This window comes from Schistocerca piceifrons, chromosome 1 (genome assembly GCF_021461385.2).
Source record: "Schistocerca piceifrons isolate TAMUIC-IGC-003096 chromosome 1, iqSchPice1.1, whole genome shotgun sequence".
Classification (NCBI taxonomy): Eukaryota; Metazoa; Arthropoda; class Insecta; order Orthoptera; family Acrididae; genus Schistocerca; species Schistocerca piceifrons.
The window spans coordinates 325,396,172-325,414,151 of NC_060138.1; the positions used below are offsets into that span (position 1 = coordinate 325,396,172).

General features: G+C 40.5%; 1 protein-coding gene across 2 annotated transcripts in view; it reads right to left on the reverse strand.

Annotated features, from left to right (window-relative positions):
- The window catches only part of LOC124715438 (zinc finger protein 62 homolog), a 116,818-nt gene that overhangs the window by 18,875 nt on the left and 79,963 nt on the right, over positions 1-17,980 (reverse strand). Inside the window, exon 7 of one of the 2 annotated variants that reach the window (XM_047243096.1) lies at positions 10,935-11,025. The exons of the other annotated variant lie outside the window; for it this stretch is intronic. Within the exon in view, the coding sequence (XP_047099052.1) occupies positions 10,975-11,025 (51 nt within the window). The 3' untranslated portion in view covers positions 10,935-10,974. Of the gene's footprint in view, positions 1-10,934; positions 11,026-17,980 lie in introns of those variants that run through there. 2 annotated transcript variants of the gene reach the window in all.

The window sequence follows — 17,980 nt, forward strand, 5'->3', positions numbered from 1 at the left end:
TGGTTTTAGAAGTGGCTTAACAGCTGAAAATGCTACATTCTCTTTTTTCTATGAGGTGCTGGATGAATTAAACAAAAAGTTTAAGGTGTTAAATTACGTTGATCACAAAATATTGCTCCAGAAGTTGGACCATTACGGAATCTGGAGAGTAGCGCACAATTGGTTCACCTCTTAATTTAGCAACAGGTCACTGTTCACAGTGCTGAGAATGGCTACGATGTGGGGGGTCTGAGTGGGGCATGGTCAAATGGGAGTGTCCCAGGGATCAGTGCTGAAGCCACTCCTGTTTCCTATTTATATAAATGATATGCCTTCTAGTATTACAGGTGATTCTGAAATATTTCTGTTTGCTGATGACTCTAGCTTGGTAGTAAAGGATGTTGTGTGCAGCATTGGCACAGTTTCAAATAGTGCAGTTCGTGACATAAGTTCATTGTTTGCAGAAAATAAATTGACGCTAAATCACAGTAAAACTCAGTTTTTACATTTTCTAATACACAATTCAAGAAAACCCAACATTTTAATTTCACAGAATGGGCATATGATTAGTCAAGCTGAACAGTTCAAATTTCTTGCCATTCAGAAAATAGCAAACTGTCGTAGAAAGCCCACGTTGAGGATCTTGTTTAAAGACTAAATGCTGCCATTTTTAATATTCGAACGGTATCTGAAGTAAGTGATCGTTCAACATGAAAATTAGTCTACTTTGCTTATTTTCATTTGCTTATGATGTATAGCATAAAATTTTGGGGTAACTCTTCCCATTCTTAAAGTATACGTACAGAAAGATGTGCTGTACACTGCTGCATCCATTTTCTATAAGCTACCACAAGAATACAAAAATCTTAGCATAATCCACATGCTTTCAAATTGAAGCAGAAGAGTTCCTCGTGGGTCACTCCTTGTATTCTGTAGAGGAGTTCCTTGAAAAATTAAGCTACTGTCGATTGCGTTTACATGAACTTATGGCTTGTCTTTTTTTGGGTTCATAAACATTTCATTTTATCTGTTATTACATTTATGTTGTAATTTCATGTACTGACACATTCCATGACCTAGGAGACTTGCTCCTCAATTTGGTCCTATGGAACTAGACATGTAAAATAAAAATAAATAAATAAAACAAGCTTTGCTGCTACATGTCTTATGTCCAAAACATCAACAACAAAAAATTGCTTGGCTTGGGCCAAAAGATATTACAATGTCATCACCAATCTCTCTGATGGTGATTTTACAGAACCATTTTCTTTACTTCTTCCACATTGTCACCAGTAACCTACGTGCTAGGACATCCAGGGCAATCATCTCCTTCAATGTCTTCTCGACCCTCTTCAAAACGTTTATACCACTTGTGAACTCTTTGTCTTAGTCACTGTTGATTTGTCAAAAGACACAGTCAACATTCTGAACACGCTGCTGAATTTCATTCCATTATTCACTCAAAATCTAATGCAAATTCCTTGATCCACCTTTTTTGAAAGTAAAAAAATTTGCCAAGCACTCAAAAACACTTATAGCCTTTTCAGCTGTGAACAATAAACTAAACATTCACAACAGCCAAAAACTGGAAACACACATCAGGAACATGCATACCAACAATATAACAGAATTTGAAAACCAGGTGTATAAAGCCCACAAAATTATAAAAATTCTTGTTACTTTTTGATCACCACAAAGTTAAAAAATTCCCATTACTTTTCGATTACACTTCATATATTGGCAGTGTCTCTCCTTACGACAATTGCCCACAGCTGCTTCCTGCAGCTTTAGTACCTCTGACGTGTCCACACCTGTTCTATGTGAAGAATCCAAGTCGCTCTCAGATACAAAAACACTGGCACAAAAAATTCACTTCAACTTTTTTTGTGCACTACCACCAGCTTACAACCATTGCTTTAATACCTTGGACACTGACTCCACATCTAATCTCAGGTTCTTTATTTTCTGTCATATACTGATCTGTTAGTAAGTTCATTATAGAATTTTCATGCCTGGTGATCTGGTGGGAATGCACATGTGGAAACATTAAGGTCAGGCAAATGACTCCCAATCAGAACACATATTTCAATCTGCATTTAACCTAGCCTTCATTTCTCCATGATGTGACAATTCACTAGAATGACACATGGCTTGGTTTCCACATTTAAACCATGTATCGCTTTCTCCAGTAGGATTATAGGGGTACATTAGAGACATGAAAGCTGCTTAAGTGTCATCCAACAGGAAGACTTGCACCAGGTTGTAGGGTCACATAAAATTATTATTACAATAAAACTGAAAATTATCAAAACACATGTAATTGGAATGAAAAGTAATTTAATTTTTATATATGAATTAAGGTCTCCCTTAAGTCCAAGTTGTTGAGAGATGAGTAATGGCATGAAATACAATGGAGACTGAGTGCCCTGTGACCACTATGGTAGATGTGAAATCCCCACAAAATTCTGGAAACTGTCAGCTGATAGGGCTCTGGTCAATCTATTTAGGCTTAGCAAGCCAGCAACAGATCAAGTATTGATTTTAAAACTCGGACAACCCTTGGAAAAGGGTGGGTCTAAGGAAAACAGACTTGGGTGTGAAAACGGATTAAGAATTGGAACAACAGCGAAAAGAGTAAAAAATACATTTTATGGAAAGAAGAAAAGTGGACATCTTACAATTTGGAGAGACAAGGTTGAGGGGGACAAGGAAGAAGAGAGCTGAGGAGAGGCTTTGAATTATACTGGAATGGAATGAGTAAGCAATAAGAGTGAAAGTAGAGATTGTCTTGAGAAATAGAGTTAATGAGGAAGTGACAAGATGATAAAATATCAGTCTTGATAGGGAGTTTTGAGATATTGCATACATGCTAAATAAGAAGGTTGCCCAATGCCAGAAAAATTGGACTTTTAGGAGAAAATAAGGTACAGCTAAATGGCCAGAACATAGCAACTGGAAGTGACCTGAATGTTTACATCAGCACAGAAACAAATGGATACTGGGAGATTTTGGGAAAGGAAAGGTGGGGTAACAAACTGTTGAAGAAAAAACACTATTTGATTTGTGCAAGAGAAACAGGTTAGTGATTGGCATTTCCTAATACAAAAAACAAGGAAGCCATATGGTAAGATGATTCAGCAGTGACTGGAGAAGGGCATCTGTTGAGGATTAAATAATGTTTGTCAGGAAGCTGAAGCAGCATGTTACTGATGTAAATCTGAAACCCTCAGAATACTTAGATAATGATTCCTGGCTACTAATGATGAATCTTAGGGCCATGATGGATAGAAGGAGACACATGGACAGGAGTGAAAATTGGATGTCTGGGAACTGGGAAGAGAAAGAAACCACAGAAAAGTATCAAACGATCTTGAGGAACAAGATACTTACAGGTGACCCTAAAACAACGGAAAAGGAATGGGAGAGGTTTAAGAAAACTCTTTCTGAAGCTACATCAGTTTGTGAAAGAATAAGCAATATTAAAAGATGGAATCAAATATGTTGGTGGAATGAGATAGTTAAAGAAGTAGGACAGGACCAGAACACAGCATTTAGGGTGTGGTTTCACCCAAGAAAACAAGATGTAAGGGATGAATGCAGTGCAAAAAATAAAGGATTGATACAGGTACAAATGAAACACAATAAACCACAAGTGTGAACTTAATTTTTGATGAAGGCAGTTGGCAAGAAAGTGTTGTAAGTCCTATTGAAAATGAACCCTGTTACCTGACATATTGATATATACAGTATCAGTAGATTCCAACATCCTGTGATGGGGTGAGTCAGTAAGATGGTACACTTGGCCAAACACAGTAATTCATGCAGCGGTGAGTGGTACTATGCCTGAAACAGTGCTGGCATTAATGGCTGCTTGCATATAGTTTGAGCAGCAATTACAGGAGGTGAAGGCAGATTACATTCAGCACCAGCAGTAGCAGAGTCAACACAACTGGGCAATAAGACGATATTACATGTGACAACACCAGCATGTGCATGTAGCAAGAAGAAATATTAATGTAAGAGAACCTGCTAACTTGTTATTAACATTGCATTTACACGGCAATTTGATTCAGGCTTGATATATTGTAGAGAGCTTTTAAAAAGAGTGAAAAATGAGATCTTAAAAAGCTGTGTCACATAGAACGATAAGTGCTACATTACTGTAATACAAATACGAGAAAATAAAACATGCCTTTAGGAATTAATTAGATAACAATAGCATGACTGTAGGCATATCTGAAAACATAAATCAGCATGTACATGAGTAGGTGCAAGGAGGGGGGGGGGGGGGGGGGGGGGGGAAATCTGTAGTGATGAATGCAAGGCTGGAAAACAATAAAATCACAGCAGAAAATGTTCAACAACTTCAGAAAATATAATGACAAGCACTGTCATTGAGAGATATGGCAAATGTCAATGAGTTCTAAGTGGTTATTCATTTCAGTTATAGCTACAAAAATATGAACATGATAATGGCAGGTTTAAGTCATTAGCTAGAACCCCTCTTTAAAGTTATAAAGCTTAAATTAAAAAATGTTGAAGGAGGCAAGGTGTCTACAGTATGATCAGATGTTACACATTGATTCGTAAGTTAAATGTCACATTCACCATGGTTTTGCATGCGATATACTACAGTACTGTGTGTCACAACATGAATTAGTGTCTGATGTGTATACTTACAGTGGTAATCATAAAATTGAGAGCGGAACTAAAAAAGTAATAAGGTAATGGTTAATCATTTATATTGAGGTCAGTAAATATTTTTATTGCGACAAGGTAATGTGGAAAATATTCTGTCATGGTTTATGCCATGTCTCTTGGGCTGGTCTAGAGATAAACATCCATCCTCACCACTGCACCTATCAACTGCTCACTTTAAGAAGGCTATAAGCATGATGCCTGGTGGGAGAAGCTGTTTTGACAGAAGTCATAAGGTGGACCTATATTCAATTATTTCTGGTCACTATGCAAAGAGTGTCTTCATTGAAAGTATCAACAAAATTTAAACCATATCTTTAAATAACAGCACTCAACCACGTGATATTGTTCTAGTTGTTGAACGAAGTGTTTTGAGAGAACAAGCTCCATCTTCAGGCTAAGTGTGAAGGAACTACATTTTGAATTTTCCCCCATTAAAATATATCCAACATCATACCTTTGTACAACAGTCCATGAAACCTTAGAAGCTCTCCTGCCATCATATTATAAACTTTAGCACTGTGCAAGGAAATTAAATAAACAGTCTTTCCTCACAAGAATATATCCAACATCCTGTCTTTGTTAACTGTCCCACAAATCATTACAGTTCTCCTGACTGCAAGAGACCTTTAAGGATTTACAAAAAACAGCATCAAACAAGGAAACCACATAGCAATCACATTTATCTAAGTTTTTATATTTATGAATATAATAGAGGGAAACATTCCACATGGGTCTTACACCAGAGGCAGTTACAAAGTAAGACCTGTCCCATGCACCCTCCCACCACCACCTACTCCAGTCCTGTAACCCGGAAGTTGTACATGATCAAAGGCAGAGCCACGTGTGAAAGCACCCACGTGATTTACCAACTGACATGCCTACACTGTGAAGCATTCTATGTGGGAATGACCAGCAACAAACTGTCTGTTTGCATGAACGGACACAGGCAGACAGTGTTTGTTGGTAATGAGGATCACCCTGTGACAACATGCCTTGGTGCACGGCCAGCACATCTTGGCACAGTGTTACACCGTCCGGGTTATCTAGATACTTCCCACTGACACCAACATATCAGAACTCCGGAGATGGGAACTTGCCCTTCAATATATCCTCTCCTCCCGTTACCCACCTGGCCTAAACCTCCGCTAATTTCAAGCTGCCGCTCCTCGTACATCACTTGTCACTCAACAACATCTTTGCCTCTGTACTTCCGCCTCGACTGACATTTCTGCCTAAACTCTTTGCCTTTACAATGTCTGCTTGTGTGTGTGTGTGTGTGTGTGTGTGTGTGTGTGTGTGTGTGTGTGTGTGTGTGGGCGCGCGCGCGAGTATATACCTGTCCCTTTTTCCCCCTATGGTACGTCTTTCCGCTCCCGGGATTGGAATGACTCCTTACCCTCTCCTTTAAAACCCACAACCTTGGGTTGCGAAAGCCTGATATTTGTGTGTTTTTTATTGTCTCCTATCAACATACCAACGCTTTCGTTTGGTAAGTAACAGCATCTTTATTTTTAGATATATTTTTTTATTTATGGTATGTTAAGTTCAGAACTCAAGTATCAGTCATCCCAAGCAATAGGATGTGACTCTCAAATATTCTCTAGAAAATTGACCTTTAAGTTCTCTAAGTGACTTAATTAACTGAAAGGAGGAGAATTTTCAAACGGGCCACATGGCTCTACAAGTAGTGCTAGAACTGGTAATCACTGGTTCAACTCATATTTCAGCCATTTTTAATTTTTTTTATTCAGTTCAAATGTCCATGTTATTTAACTATAAAATTCATCAAATTTGTGCTAGTTAACATGTATCTAATTACCATTTTCACGAAAAATGCAAGTCCTCTTAATTCTAAGTACATATGGCATGCAAAATTCTGGTTCATTGCAAATATCAATTCCTAGTTGCCAATCTACAAGGAGTACAACTTTGCTTCTGCCGTTTGCTGACAGGTGGCGACAACGGTAAGTAGCAGTCAAAAGAAACAGATCGCAGACATCAGGCAGTCATCTTGGACCTCAGTCAACTTAACCTCATTCAAACATGAGTCGTTTTGTGTCTGCATCATAAAGTTGTTCTTGATTGAAAATGTCAGTTTTTACTGATTTGTTTCAATATGAAGAAAACAGCGGCTGAGTCTCATCGAATGTTCTCAAGTAGGTATGGTAAGGATGCTATTAGTGAAAGAACATGCTGTGAGTGGTTTCAACACTTCAAGAATGGTGACTTTAACGTCATAGAGTGGCATAGTGGTGGAAGAGAGAATGTTTTCGAAGACGCAGAATTGGAGACATTGCTGAGTGAAGACTTGCGTCAAACTCAAGAAGAATTGGCACAATTAGTGGCACAGCAAGCCATTTCAAAATGTCTCAAGGCTATGGGCATGATTCACAAAGAAGGAACTTGGGTCCCATGTGAGCTGAAACCAAGAGATGCTGAACGGCATTTGTGTGTTTGTGAACAGTTGCTTCAGAGGCAAAAATGGAAGGGATTTCTGCATTGCATTGTGACCAGGGATGAAAAATGGGTTCATTACGATAACCTTAAATGCAAAAAATCGTGGGGATATCCCAGCCATGCTTCCACATCGACGGCCAAACCGAATATTCACGGCTCCAAGATCATGCTCTGCATTTGGTGGGAGCAGTGGCGTCATGTACTATGAGGTGTTAAAACCAAGTGAAACAATCACAGGTGCTTGTTACTGAATGCAATTAATGCAATTGAGCAGAGCATTAAAAGACAAACGGCTGCAATACAGTGAGAGGCACGATAAAGTGATTTTGCAGCACGACAATGCTCGACCCCATATAGCAAAAGAGGTCAAAACATACTTGGAAACGTTAAAATGGGAAGTCCTAGCTCACCCGCCATATTCTCCACACACTATTTGAAACAGTTAACGCAGAACAGGGAATCAGCGATCATAAAGCGGTTACTGCATCGATGATTTCAGCCGTAAATAGAAATATTAAAAAAAGTAGGAAGATTTTTCTGTTTAGCAAAAGTGACAAAAAGCAGATTACAGAGTACCTGACGGCACAACACAAAAGTTTTCTCTCAAGTACAGATAGTGTTGAGGATCAGTGGACAAAGTTCAAAACCATCGTACAACATGCGTTACATGAGTATGTGCCAAGCAAGATCACAAGAGATGGAAAAGAGCCACCGTGGTACAACAAACGAGTTAGGAAACTGCTGCGGAAGCAAAGGGAACTTCACAGCAAACATAAACATAGCCAAAGCCTTGCAGACAAACAAAAATTACGCGAAGCGAAATGTAGTGTGAGGAGGGCTATGCGAGAGGCATTCAATGAATTCGAAAGTAAAGTTCTATGTACTGACTTGGCAGAAAATCCTAAGAAATTTTGGTCTTATGTCAAAGCGGCAGCTGGATCAAAACAAAATGTCCAGACACTCTGGGACCAAAATGGTACTGAAACAGAGGATGACAGACTAAAGGCCGAAATACTAAATGTCTTTTTCCAAAGCTGTTTCATAGAGGAAGACTGCACTGTAGTTCCTCCTCTAGATTGTCACACAGATGACAAAATGGTGGATATCGAAATAGACGACAGAGGGATAGAGAAACAATTAAAATCGCTCAAAAGAGGAAAGGCCGCTGGACCTGATGGGATACCAGTTCGATTTTACACAGAGTACGCGAAGGAACTTGCCCCCCTTCTTGCAGCGGTGTACCGCAGGTCTCTAGAAGAGCATAGTGTTCCAAAGGATTGGAAAAGGGCACAGGTCATCGCAGTTTTCAAGAAGGGACGTCGAGCAGATGTGCAGAACTATAGACCTATATCTCTAATGTCTATCAGTTGTAGAATTTTGGAACACGTATTATGTTTGAGTATAATGGCTTTTCTGGAAACTATAAATCTACTCTGTAGGAATCAGCATGGGTTTCGAAAAAGACGATCGTGTGAAACCCAGCTCGCGCTATTCGTCCACGAGACTCAGAGGGCCATAGACATGGGTTCCCAGGTAGATGCCGTGTTTCTTGACATCCGCAAGGCGTTCAATACAGTTCCCCACAGTCATTTAATGTACAAAGTAAAAGCATACGGACTATCAGAGCAATTGTGTGATTTGATTGAAGAGTTCCTAGATAACAGAATGCAGCATGTCATTCTCAATGGAGAGAAGTCTTCCGAAGTAAGAGTGATTTCAGGTGTGCCGCAGGGGATGTCATAGGACCGTTGCTATTCACAATATACATAAATGACCTTGTGGATGACATCAGAAGTTCACTGAGGCTTTTTGCAGATGATGCTGTGGTGTATCGAGAGGTTCTAATAATGGAAAATTGTACTGAAATGCAGGAGGATCTGCAGCGAATTGATGCATGGTGCAGGGAATGGCAATTGAATCTCAATGTAGACAAGTGTAATGTGCTGCGAATACATAGAAAGATAGATCCCTTATCATTTAGCTACAAACTAGCAGGTCAGCAACTGGAAGCAGTTAATTCCATAAATTATCTGGGAGTATGCATTAGGAGTGATTTAAAATGGAATGATCATATAAAGTTGATCGTCGGTAAAGCAGATGCCAGACTGAGATTCATTGGAAGAATCCTAAGGAAATGCAATCCGAAAACAAAGGAAGTAGGTTACAGTACGCTTGTTTGCCCATTGCTTGAATACTGCTCACCGGTGTGGGATCCGAACCAGATAGGGTTGATAGAAGAGATAGAGAAGATCCAACTGAGAGCAGCGCACTTCGTTACAGGATCATTTAGTAATCGCGAAAGCATCACGGAGATGATAGATAAACTCCGGTGGAAGACTCTGCAGGAGAGACGCTCAGTAGCTTGGTACGGGCTTTTGTTAAAGTTTCGAGAACATACATTCACCAAAGAGTCAAGCAGTATATTGCTCCCTCCTACGAATATCTCGCAAAGAGACCATGAGGATAAAATCAGAGAGATTAGAGCCCACACAGAAGCATACCGACAATCCTTCTTTCCACAAACAATACGAGACTGGAATAGAAGAGAGAACCGATAGAGGTACTCAGGGTACCCTCCGCCACACACCGTCAGGTGGCTTGCGGAGTATGGATGTAGATGCAGATGTAGATTGCTCCCTCTGACTATCATCTGTTGGTATCAATGGCGCATGGCTTGGCTGACCAATACTTCCAATCTCATGAAGAAGTCGCAAATTGGATCGATTCATGGATCGCTTCAAAAGATGAACAATTTTTTCAATGCGGGATTCGTACACTGCCCAAGAGATGGGAGGAAGTAGGGGCCAGCGATGGAAAATACTTTGTATGATACATGTGTAACCAATTTGTTTCATTAGAGCCTCAAATGTTGGGGAAAAACCGGCAGAAGCAAAGTTGTACACCTTGTATAAAATACATTGCAAATTAAATTTTTGTGGCAAAAATGAAAAAAAAAAAAAAAAAAAACCTTAGGTTTGAATTCAAATAGTCTTTATTTGGACTGCACCCATCGTTTTATACCACAGATATGGCCTCACAGAAGCCAGAGTGATAAGTGCCATAAAAACACAGAAAACAATTATAATTTTCATGCCATTGAACACAGCACACACTTGTTGCACTATTACAGTGACAATCTTTTTCAATATGTCATTCGGAAATCGAACTTCATTGAAGTTAATAAAGACTTCTCTTTTATCAGAAGGTTCTGATGGGAACCATGCTTGCCTGATCATTTCACTGAAGATTGGAGAGGACAACTAGTGCTGAACAACTGAATAGCTTTTCATTCAGTTTTCTCTATCATTAACTTTGTGTCCTCATTCTGTCACACAGGTGCAGATTTGCAGGTGCTTAATGATGATTTTTACTCAGTAGTAAAAATACGCATCACTAGGTTGTACTAATGGTGTGCATTTTAGTGGAATTACTTGCACGATGCAAGTAAGCATATGCTTATCATTTCAAAAAACTTCATTGTACAACATGGGGTTGGTTTTTCCATCCCAAGAATCACTTGGCAAGAGAAACCTTTCCTTTAGTACATAAGGCAAGAATCAGTTAGCATGAGAAACGTTTCCTTTCGTAAATATGGTTTTAAAGTGTTGACTGAAAAACGGCCATGCAGATTTCTAGTCGACTTTCCTGATTTTGATGACACAACTGCAATGTTTCTGTACTTTCTGAGACATTGAACCATATGTCCAAATGAACCTGTGGTTTCTTGTACACATATAAAGATGAGGGACAACAGTTTTCCTGAGAGGGTGACAGAATAGTGTGCAGTATAGGAATGGGTGACTTTATTCATATTCAGCCTCGTCACTAGCACCACCTTCAATCCTTTAGTCGGCAGAATTCTGTCAAAAGTTGAGTGGTACTGGCACCCTGAAAAACAAATAAAAGATAAATGAATAAACAAAAAACACTGCACACAAAAATCTGTACTTCGATTACTTACACCCGCCTCCAAAGCCTAATGGTTAGCACCACAGCCTTTGCTGCAGAAGAACTCAGGTCATCGATTTCTGGGACGTCCTAAGATTTTTCTGTGGTAGAGAGATACGGAACCGCATCTACTCAGCCTCAAGAGTCCAAATGAGGAATAAAGCAGTGGTGGCATGAACTGGAGATATCTACTGGCTGGAACAATTGGCGACATGCCGATCATGAGTCCCACAATCATATATTGCACTTCGTACTGCCTTGTACCCAACAGTCAGCCAGTCAGAACAGGCCTAATTCATGACAGGTGTTTTGTTTACTTAATTACGAGCAATAAAAAAATCAATGTTTTCAATAACTGTTTGACCTGTATTAATGATGAGGTCAGGATCAAAGCTCGGTACAAGATCACAAGCCTGGATTCGAAAATCTTCACCAGCAGCCAGGATTTTGTCCATGTGTTCCTCTTTCCATTACAAATTATATGACCCCCACCCAAGTGCATTTGATGCCTCTTTCTGAACATCTGAACCTATCAGAAGTTTTAGATAAAAAATTTCAAATTGGCTTGCAGCAGTTAATGCTCACTCCTGCAAGTTATGGGTCGTACCTTGCTGGTAGTTCTGTCGAGCTTACTAAAATGACAAGTCCACAAACTCATAATCACATATTTGTCTATGAATCTAGTACTGCATTTACCTCTCAACTTGGATGCAATCTTCATAGAAAATGAAGTTAGATGTGTGTTAATTACCACATTTTTAAGAATTTTACATTTAAATTATGTTAAGTCTTCGAGCAAATGGCAAAAAATAAAAGAAAAAGAAAAAAAAAAACTGACCTGTCTTCACTGAATTAACATCACTCTGACAACTTTAAAGCTGATTTTCTTGAGAATTCTTCAGAGTCACATTGACTGCTTTTGGTGATTGATATTTCAGTTCTTAGCAACACACACCACAAATCCAAAAAATTACATAAATCTGACTGCCATGTAGTCACTTTGTAAGTACAACTGAGATTTGTTACTCATCACATCTATAGACTGTTCTATAGTTTGCTTTAGCATGCTGTCTACCTGAGCTTTCTCTGATGGAAGGAAGGAAAATTATGGTTTAACGTCCCATAAACAATGAGATCATTGCAGACAGGTCCGTCCCTGGTAGCTGAGCGGTCAGCGCGACGGAATGTCATACCTAACGGCCCGGGTTAGATTCCTGGCTGGGTCGGAGATTTTCTCCGCTCAGGGACTGGGTGTTGTGTTGTCCTTATCATCATCATTTCATCCCCATTGACACGCAAGTCACCAACATGGCCTCAACTCTAAAGACTTGCGCCAGGCAAACGGTCTACCCGACGGGAGGCCCTAGCCACACAGCATTTCCATTTCCACTACAAACAGAGCACAAGTTTATATTGTTTCAAGGATGAGGAAGGAAACTGGTCATGACCTGTCAAAGAAACCATCACAATATTTGACTGGAGTGATTTATGGAATCACAGAAAACAAACCAGGATGCCCAAATGCAGATATGAACTATCGTCACCCTAAATGCGAGATCTGTGTGTTAACCACTGAGCCATCTTGAAACTTCCTGGCAGATTAAAACTGTGTGCCAGACCGAGACTCGAACTCGGGACCTTTGCCTTTCCGAGCTACCCAAGCACGACTCACGCCCCGTCCTCACAGCCTCACTTCTGCCAGTACCTCGTCTCCTCTGTGAGGACGGGGTGTGAGTCGTGCTTGGGTAGCTCTATTGGTAGAGCACTTGCCCGTGAAAGGCAATGGTCCCGAGTTCGAGTCTCGGTCCGGCACACAGTTTTAATCTGCCAGGAAGTTTCATATCAGCGCACACTCCGCTGCAGAGTGAAAATCTCATACTGAGCAATCTTGCTTGGTTCCATGAAGCAGTGCCATTGTGGACAACAGGAACCTGCAGCCAGAGAGAGGAGCTTAAAGGTGCACTGTGCCACCTCACTTAGCTTGATAATTGGAAGTGAATGTTCACCACTAGTACACAAGATCTACAGGAAGTGTTTTTAATATAATTTGATGGCTCTGTTTTAGTCCCATGAGACATTATAAAAAAGTTATTGAGAAAGGTAGAACCCTATGTAGGCTTAACACAACTAGGGTATGGCAGTTGCCTCAAAAGTTTGATACCACTGACTTTCTCCTCTAAAACAGCCATCCATCTCATCCACATGCAGTTCACTTCATAGCTCAGGTCTTATCCTTATCAGGAGTTTGGAACATCCTTGTGATCCAAAAAAACAATTTTTCCTGCTCTATGACAAACATAAAATACAACTATCACACTCAAAACTGTTTCTGAAGTATGCTCAAAGAAAAGCGACACCTTATTCTTTTTTTATCATTACGTAAAGAGTCACTCGGGAAATTTCATAGATTCTATAACAATTATTTGTCTCATCCTTTTATCTACTGATGGTTAAAAGACGACCATTAGATGGCCCAAAATGGTTACGACACTGTGAAATGCTCATGTGTTTGTGTATTACAAACGAAAAGCCATTACTGGCAAAGTAAATGGCACTGGAGGGAGGGGCTTGAGGGATTCAGAGGGGGAGGGGGACACTGTAGGCAACTGTTCTATACAGGACTTTGCAAACATAATCTGACAAATCATAGAACAGTAATATGATACTGCAGTGCCTGTGTTATTTCAAATTACGATGCATTGTTCCCTTGGACATGCATGCATGTCCAAAGGAACAGGCGCTGTGACGACTACAGACTTCACAAAATACATGAAATGTATTCACTGTTGCGAATATGGACAACTATCAGCTGTATAATAGAACGACTGCAATGAAAATTTGTGCCGGACCAGGACTCAACCCAGATTTCCCCCTTATTGCTAGTGGTCGCCTTACCATTTGGCTATCCGAGTATGACTCATGGTCAGACCCAAATTTCAGTATGTCATCTCCCATGTGTCTAAACCTGTACTCGTACATCCATTATGTATATTCCTGTAAAGGCGAGACATTTTACTTGAAAGCTGCTTGCATGGTTGTGGCAAATAAATATGAAGTTGCAGCGCCACTGTTATTTTGAATTACAATGAAATATTCATTTGGAAATTGTCCTCATTCCATTACACAGCTGATGGCTGTCCATATTCACAACTGTGAAAACATTTCATGTATTTTGTGATGGCTGTAGATGTCACAGTGCTTGTTCCTTTGGACATACAAGCATATCCGAAGGAACATTGCTTCGTAATAACACAGGCACTGCAATATCACTATTATCTGCTGACACCAGCGAACGACTTTCAAGTAAAATGTCTCCTCTGTACAGGGATATACATAATGGATTTATGAGTACACATTGTAGACACATAGCTGATGACACATGGAAGTTTGGGTCTGGCCATGAGTTATGTTCGGATAGCCAAACAGTAAGGCGACCACTCGTAATAAGCAGGAAATCCGAGTTTGAATCCCGGTCCGACACAAATTTTCACTGTCATCACTCCATTATACAGCTGATGGTTATCCATATACACAAGTGGAAATAAATTTCATGTACAGAACAGTAAGATTGTCATGGTACATAGATACATCAGAATTAACAGTAATTTAGTATAACTGTAGTGCTCATATAAGATACTGTCAATTGTGACCAGAATGAAGTCTAGATCTGATATTAGGGTTGCCTATGAAATACAGCACTTATCACTGAAAGCACAGTTATTACGAACACCAACATACAGCCAGGACATAACCACCTCCTAGCTCGAGAGTGTAGCTATTTATACAGTTCGAATATTCTAGAATGCTGGTATTTATACATAGATCGAATATTCCAGAACATAAAAACATTACAACGTAAGATATTTCGAGAACTTACAATGTAAGATATTTCACGAACCTTCGTGAACTGATATGTACCAAATAACAAATAATTGTTGGTGGTATGGTTTGAACTGGTGATCCACAGCACACCCAGTTAGTGACACTAACCACTCCATCATCCTGCATGCAACAAAGCTAGTAGCAATGCTCCTGCTCCTGAAAAAACAGTGACCTCCAGCTGTTCACTCAAGCTGACTAGGTCTACTCATTGGCCCTCTGTATGGTAGGACTGGCAAATCTTCAATTTCCGTTCATGTTGTAACATCCTATTCACTATGATAATCATTGATGGTAGCCTCTCCCATTGAAGCTTTGCAATCGTCAAGTGGGTCTTCAGTTTCTTTGAACTTCCCATCACTGATCTACATCTCTGGACTGAGTGGGGTTTCATACAGAGGACATGGAAAAATCTCTGCATGTTTGCCTTCTTGGTGAAGGGTCATAATCCTTGACTTCAACGTGACATCTGACAAGAGACATAGAACACAACACGACCCAAAGTAGCACTTTAGTAACTCTTCCGATAGTCACGCTTCCTGCACTGGCATAAAAGTCTATAGCAAGTCTCCCGTGCTGTACCTCACTGGCCGGCGCTTGGCGTTGTAGCACACTCAGTCTTTTTCCTGGGAGTCCGGGGTCCGTAGCCAAGGCAGCTGCCTTGCTCCACCAGTCCTGACGGTGAATTGTTTCATGTAGTCATCCTGACTATTGTTTGGCTGAAATGGGAGAAGTGAATCCATTGTCGTTTTGGACTTGCAACTGTAGAAGAGAAAGAAAGGTAAGAAGCCAGCTGCATCTTGCTTCACTTTGTTGTATGCAAATGTCACGATGGGCAGTATTGTATCTCAGTCACTGTTCGATATCAATGGACCTCGAGAGCGTATCTACGAATGCCTTGCTAATGTGTTCTGTGATGCTATTCATGTCTAAATTGTAGGCAGTTGTCACCCTGTGGGTGATGACGCAGTGTAAAATTACCTCTGATACTAGTCTTATATCGAAAACTTTTCAATCAATCAGAGGACATCACAAGGCTGCTCTGTGTTTTAAAATGATATCTTCTACAAGGAACTTGGCAATTTCATGAGCCCCGGCTGTCTGCACAGCTTTGGTGACAGCAAAGTAGGTGAGGTAGTCAGTGAAGACTACTGTCCATTGATTCCTGTTTGTCAATTCTCAATAACCCAATAACCCAATTCCAATTTGGTGGAATGGTGCTGCTGAAGACAGACTGCGACAAGTGCTTCCATCACTGTCATTTCTACAACTACATCTACATCCACACTCTGCAAGCCACCTGACGGTGTGTGGCAGAGGGTACCTTGGGTATCTCTATCAGTGCTCCCTTCTATGCTAGTCTCGTATTGTTCGTGGAAAGAATGATTGTCGGTGTGCCTCTGTGTAGGCTCTAATCTCTCTGATTTTATCCTCATGGTCTCTTCGCAAGATATATGTAGGGGGGAGCAATATACTGCTTGACCCCTCGGTGAAGGTATGTTCTCGAAACTTCAACAAAAGCCCGTACCGAGCTACTGAGCGTCTCTCCTGCAGAGTCTTCCACTGGAGTTTATCTATCATCTCCGTGATGCTTTCGCGATTACTAAATGATCCTGTAATGAAGCGCGCTGCTCTCCATTGGATCTTCTCTATCTCTTCTATCAACCCTATCTGGTACGGATCCCACACTGCTGAGCAGTATTCAAGCAGTGGGTGAACAAGCGTACTGTAATCTACTTCCTTTGTTTTCGGATTGCATTTTCTTAAGATTCTTCCAATGAATCTCAGTCTGGCATCTGCTTTACCGATGATCAACTTTATATGATCATTCCATTTTAAATCACTCCTAATGCATACTCCCAGATAATTTATGGAATTAACTGCTTCCAGTTGCTGACCTGCTATATTGTAGCTAAATGATAAGGGATCTTTCTTTTTCTGTATTCGCAGCACATTACACTTGTCTACATTGAGATTCAATTGCCATTCCCATTGCCATTCCCTGCATCACGCATCAATTCGCTGCAGATCCTTCTGCATTTCAGTACAATTTTCCATTGGTACAACTTCTTGATATACCACAGCATCATCCGCAAAAAGCCTCAGTGAACTTCTGATGTCATCCACAAGGTCATTTATGTATATTGCGAATAGCAACGGTCCTACGACACTCCACTGCAGCACACCTGAAATCACTCTTACTTCGGAAGACTTCTCTCCATTGAGAATGACATGCTGCATTCTGTTATCTAGGAACTCTTCAATCCAATCACACAATTGCTCTGATAGTCCATATGCTCTTACTTTGTTCATTAAACGACTGTGGGGAACTGTGTTGAACGCCTTGCGGATGTCAAGAAACACGGCATCTACCTGGGAACCCGTGTCTATGGCCCTCTGAGTCTCGTGGACGAATAGCGCGAGCTGGGTTTCACACAATCGTCTTTTTCGAAACCCATGCCGATTCCTACAGAGTAGATTTCTAGTCTCCAGAAAAGTCATTATACTCGAACATAATACGTGTTCCAAAAATCTACAACTGATAGACGTTAGAGATATAGGTCTATAATTCTGCACATCTGTTAGACGTCCCTTCTTACAGTGGCTCACACAGTGGCTAGAAAATTGATAGAGACCTGGCCAGTGATACCTGAATCTGATTCTGCCTTTAGTCTTCACAAGTTCCAGGTGACCAGATGTTGGAACATCAAGGAAATACTTCAAGATAGCTGTCCACAGGTAACCTGGGATGGCAAGCAGCCATTTTGTCCCACTGGATCATAGTTCTCTTACACAATGCTCTGTTTATCAACTGGAATTCTCCTTTGGTCAGTTCCTCTTCCTTCAAGGCTTCTACGAGGGTGATTTGAAAAGTTCTCAGACTCACCATGAGAGGTCAGTGCTAGCGCAATGAGTTTTTCACGTAATATTCATTGTACTGTTGCCTGTGCACACGTGCCACATCAGTGCTCTTGGAAGAGAGCTGTGGTGGTACGTGGCTCTGTTGTTGTTCCTG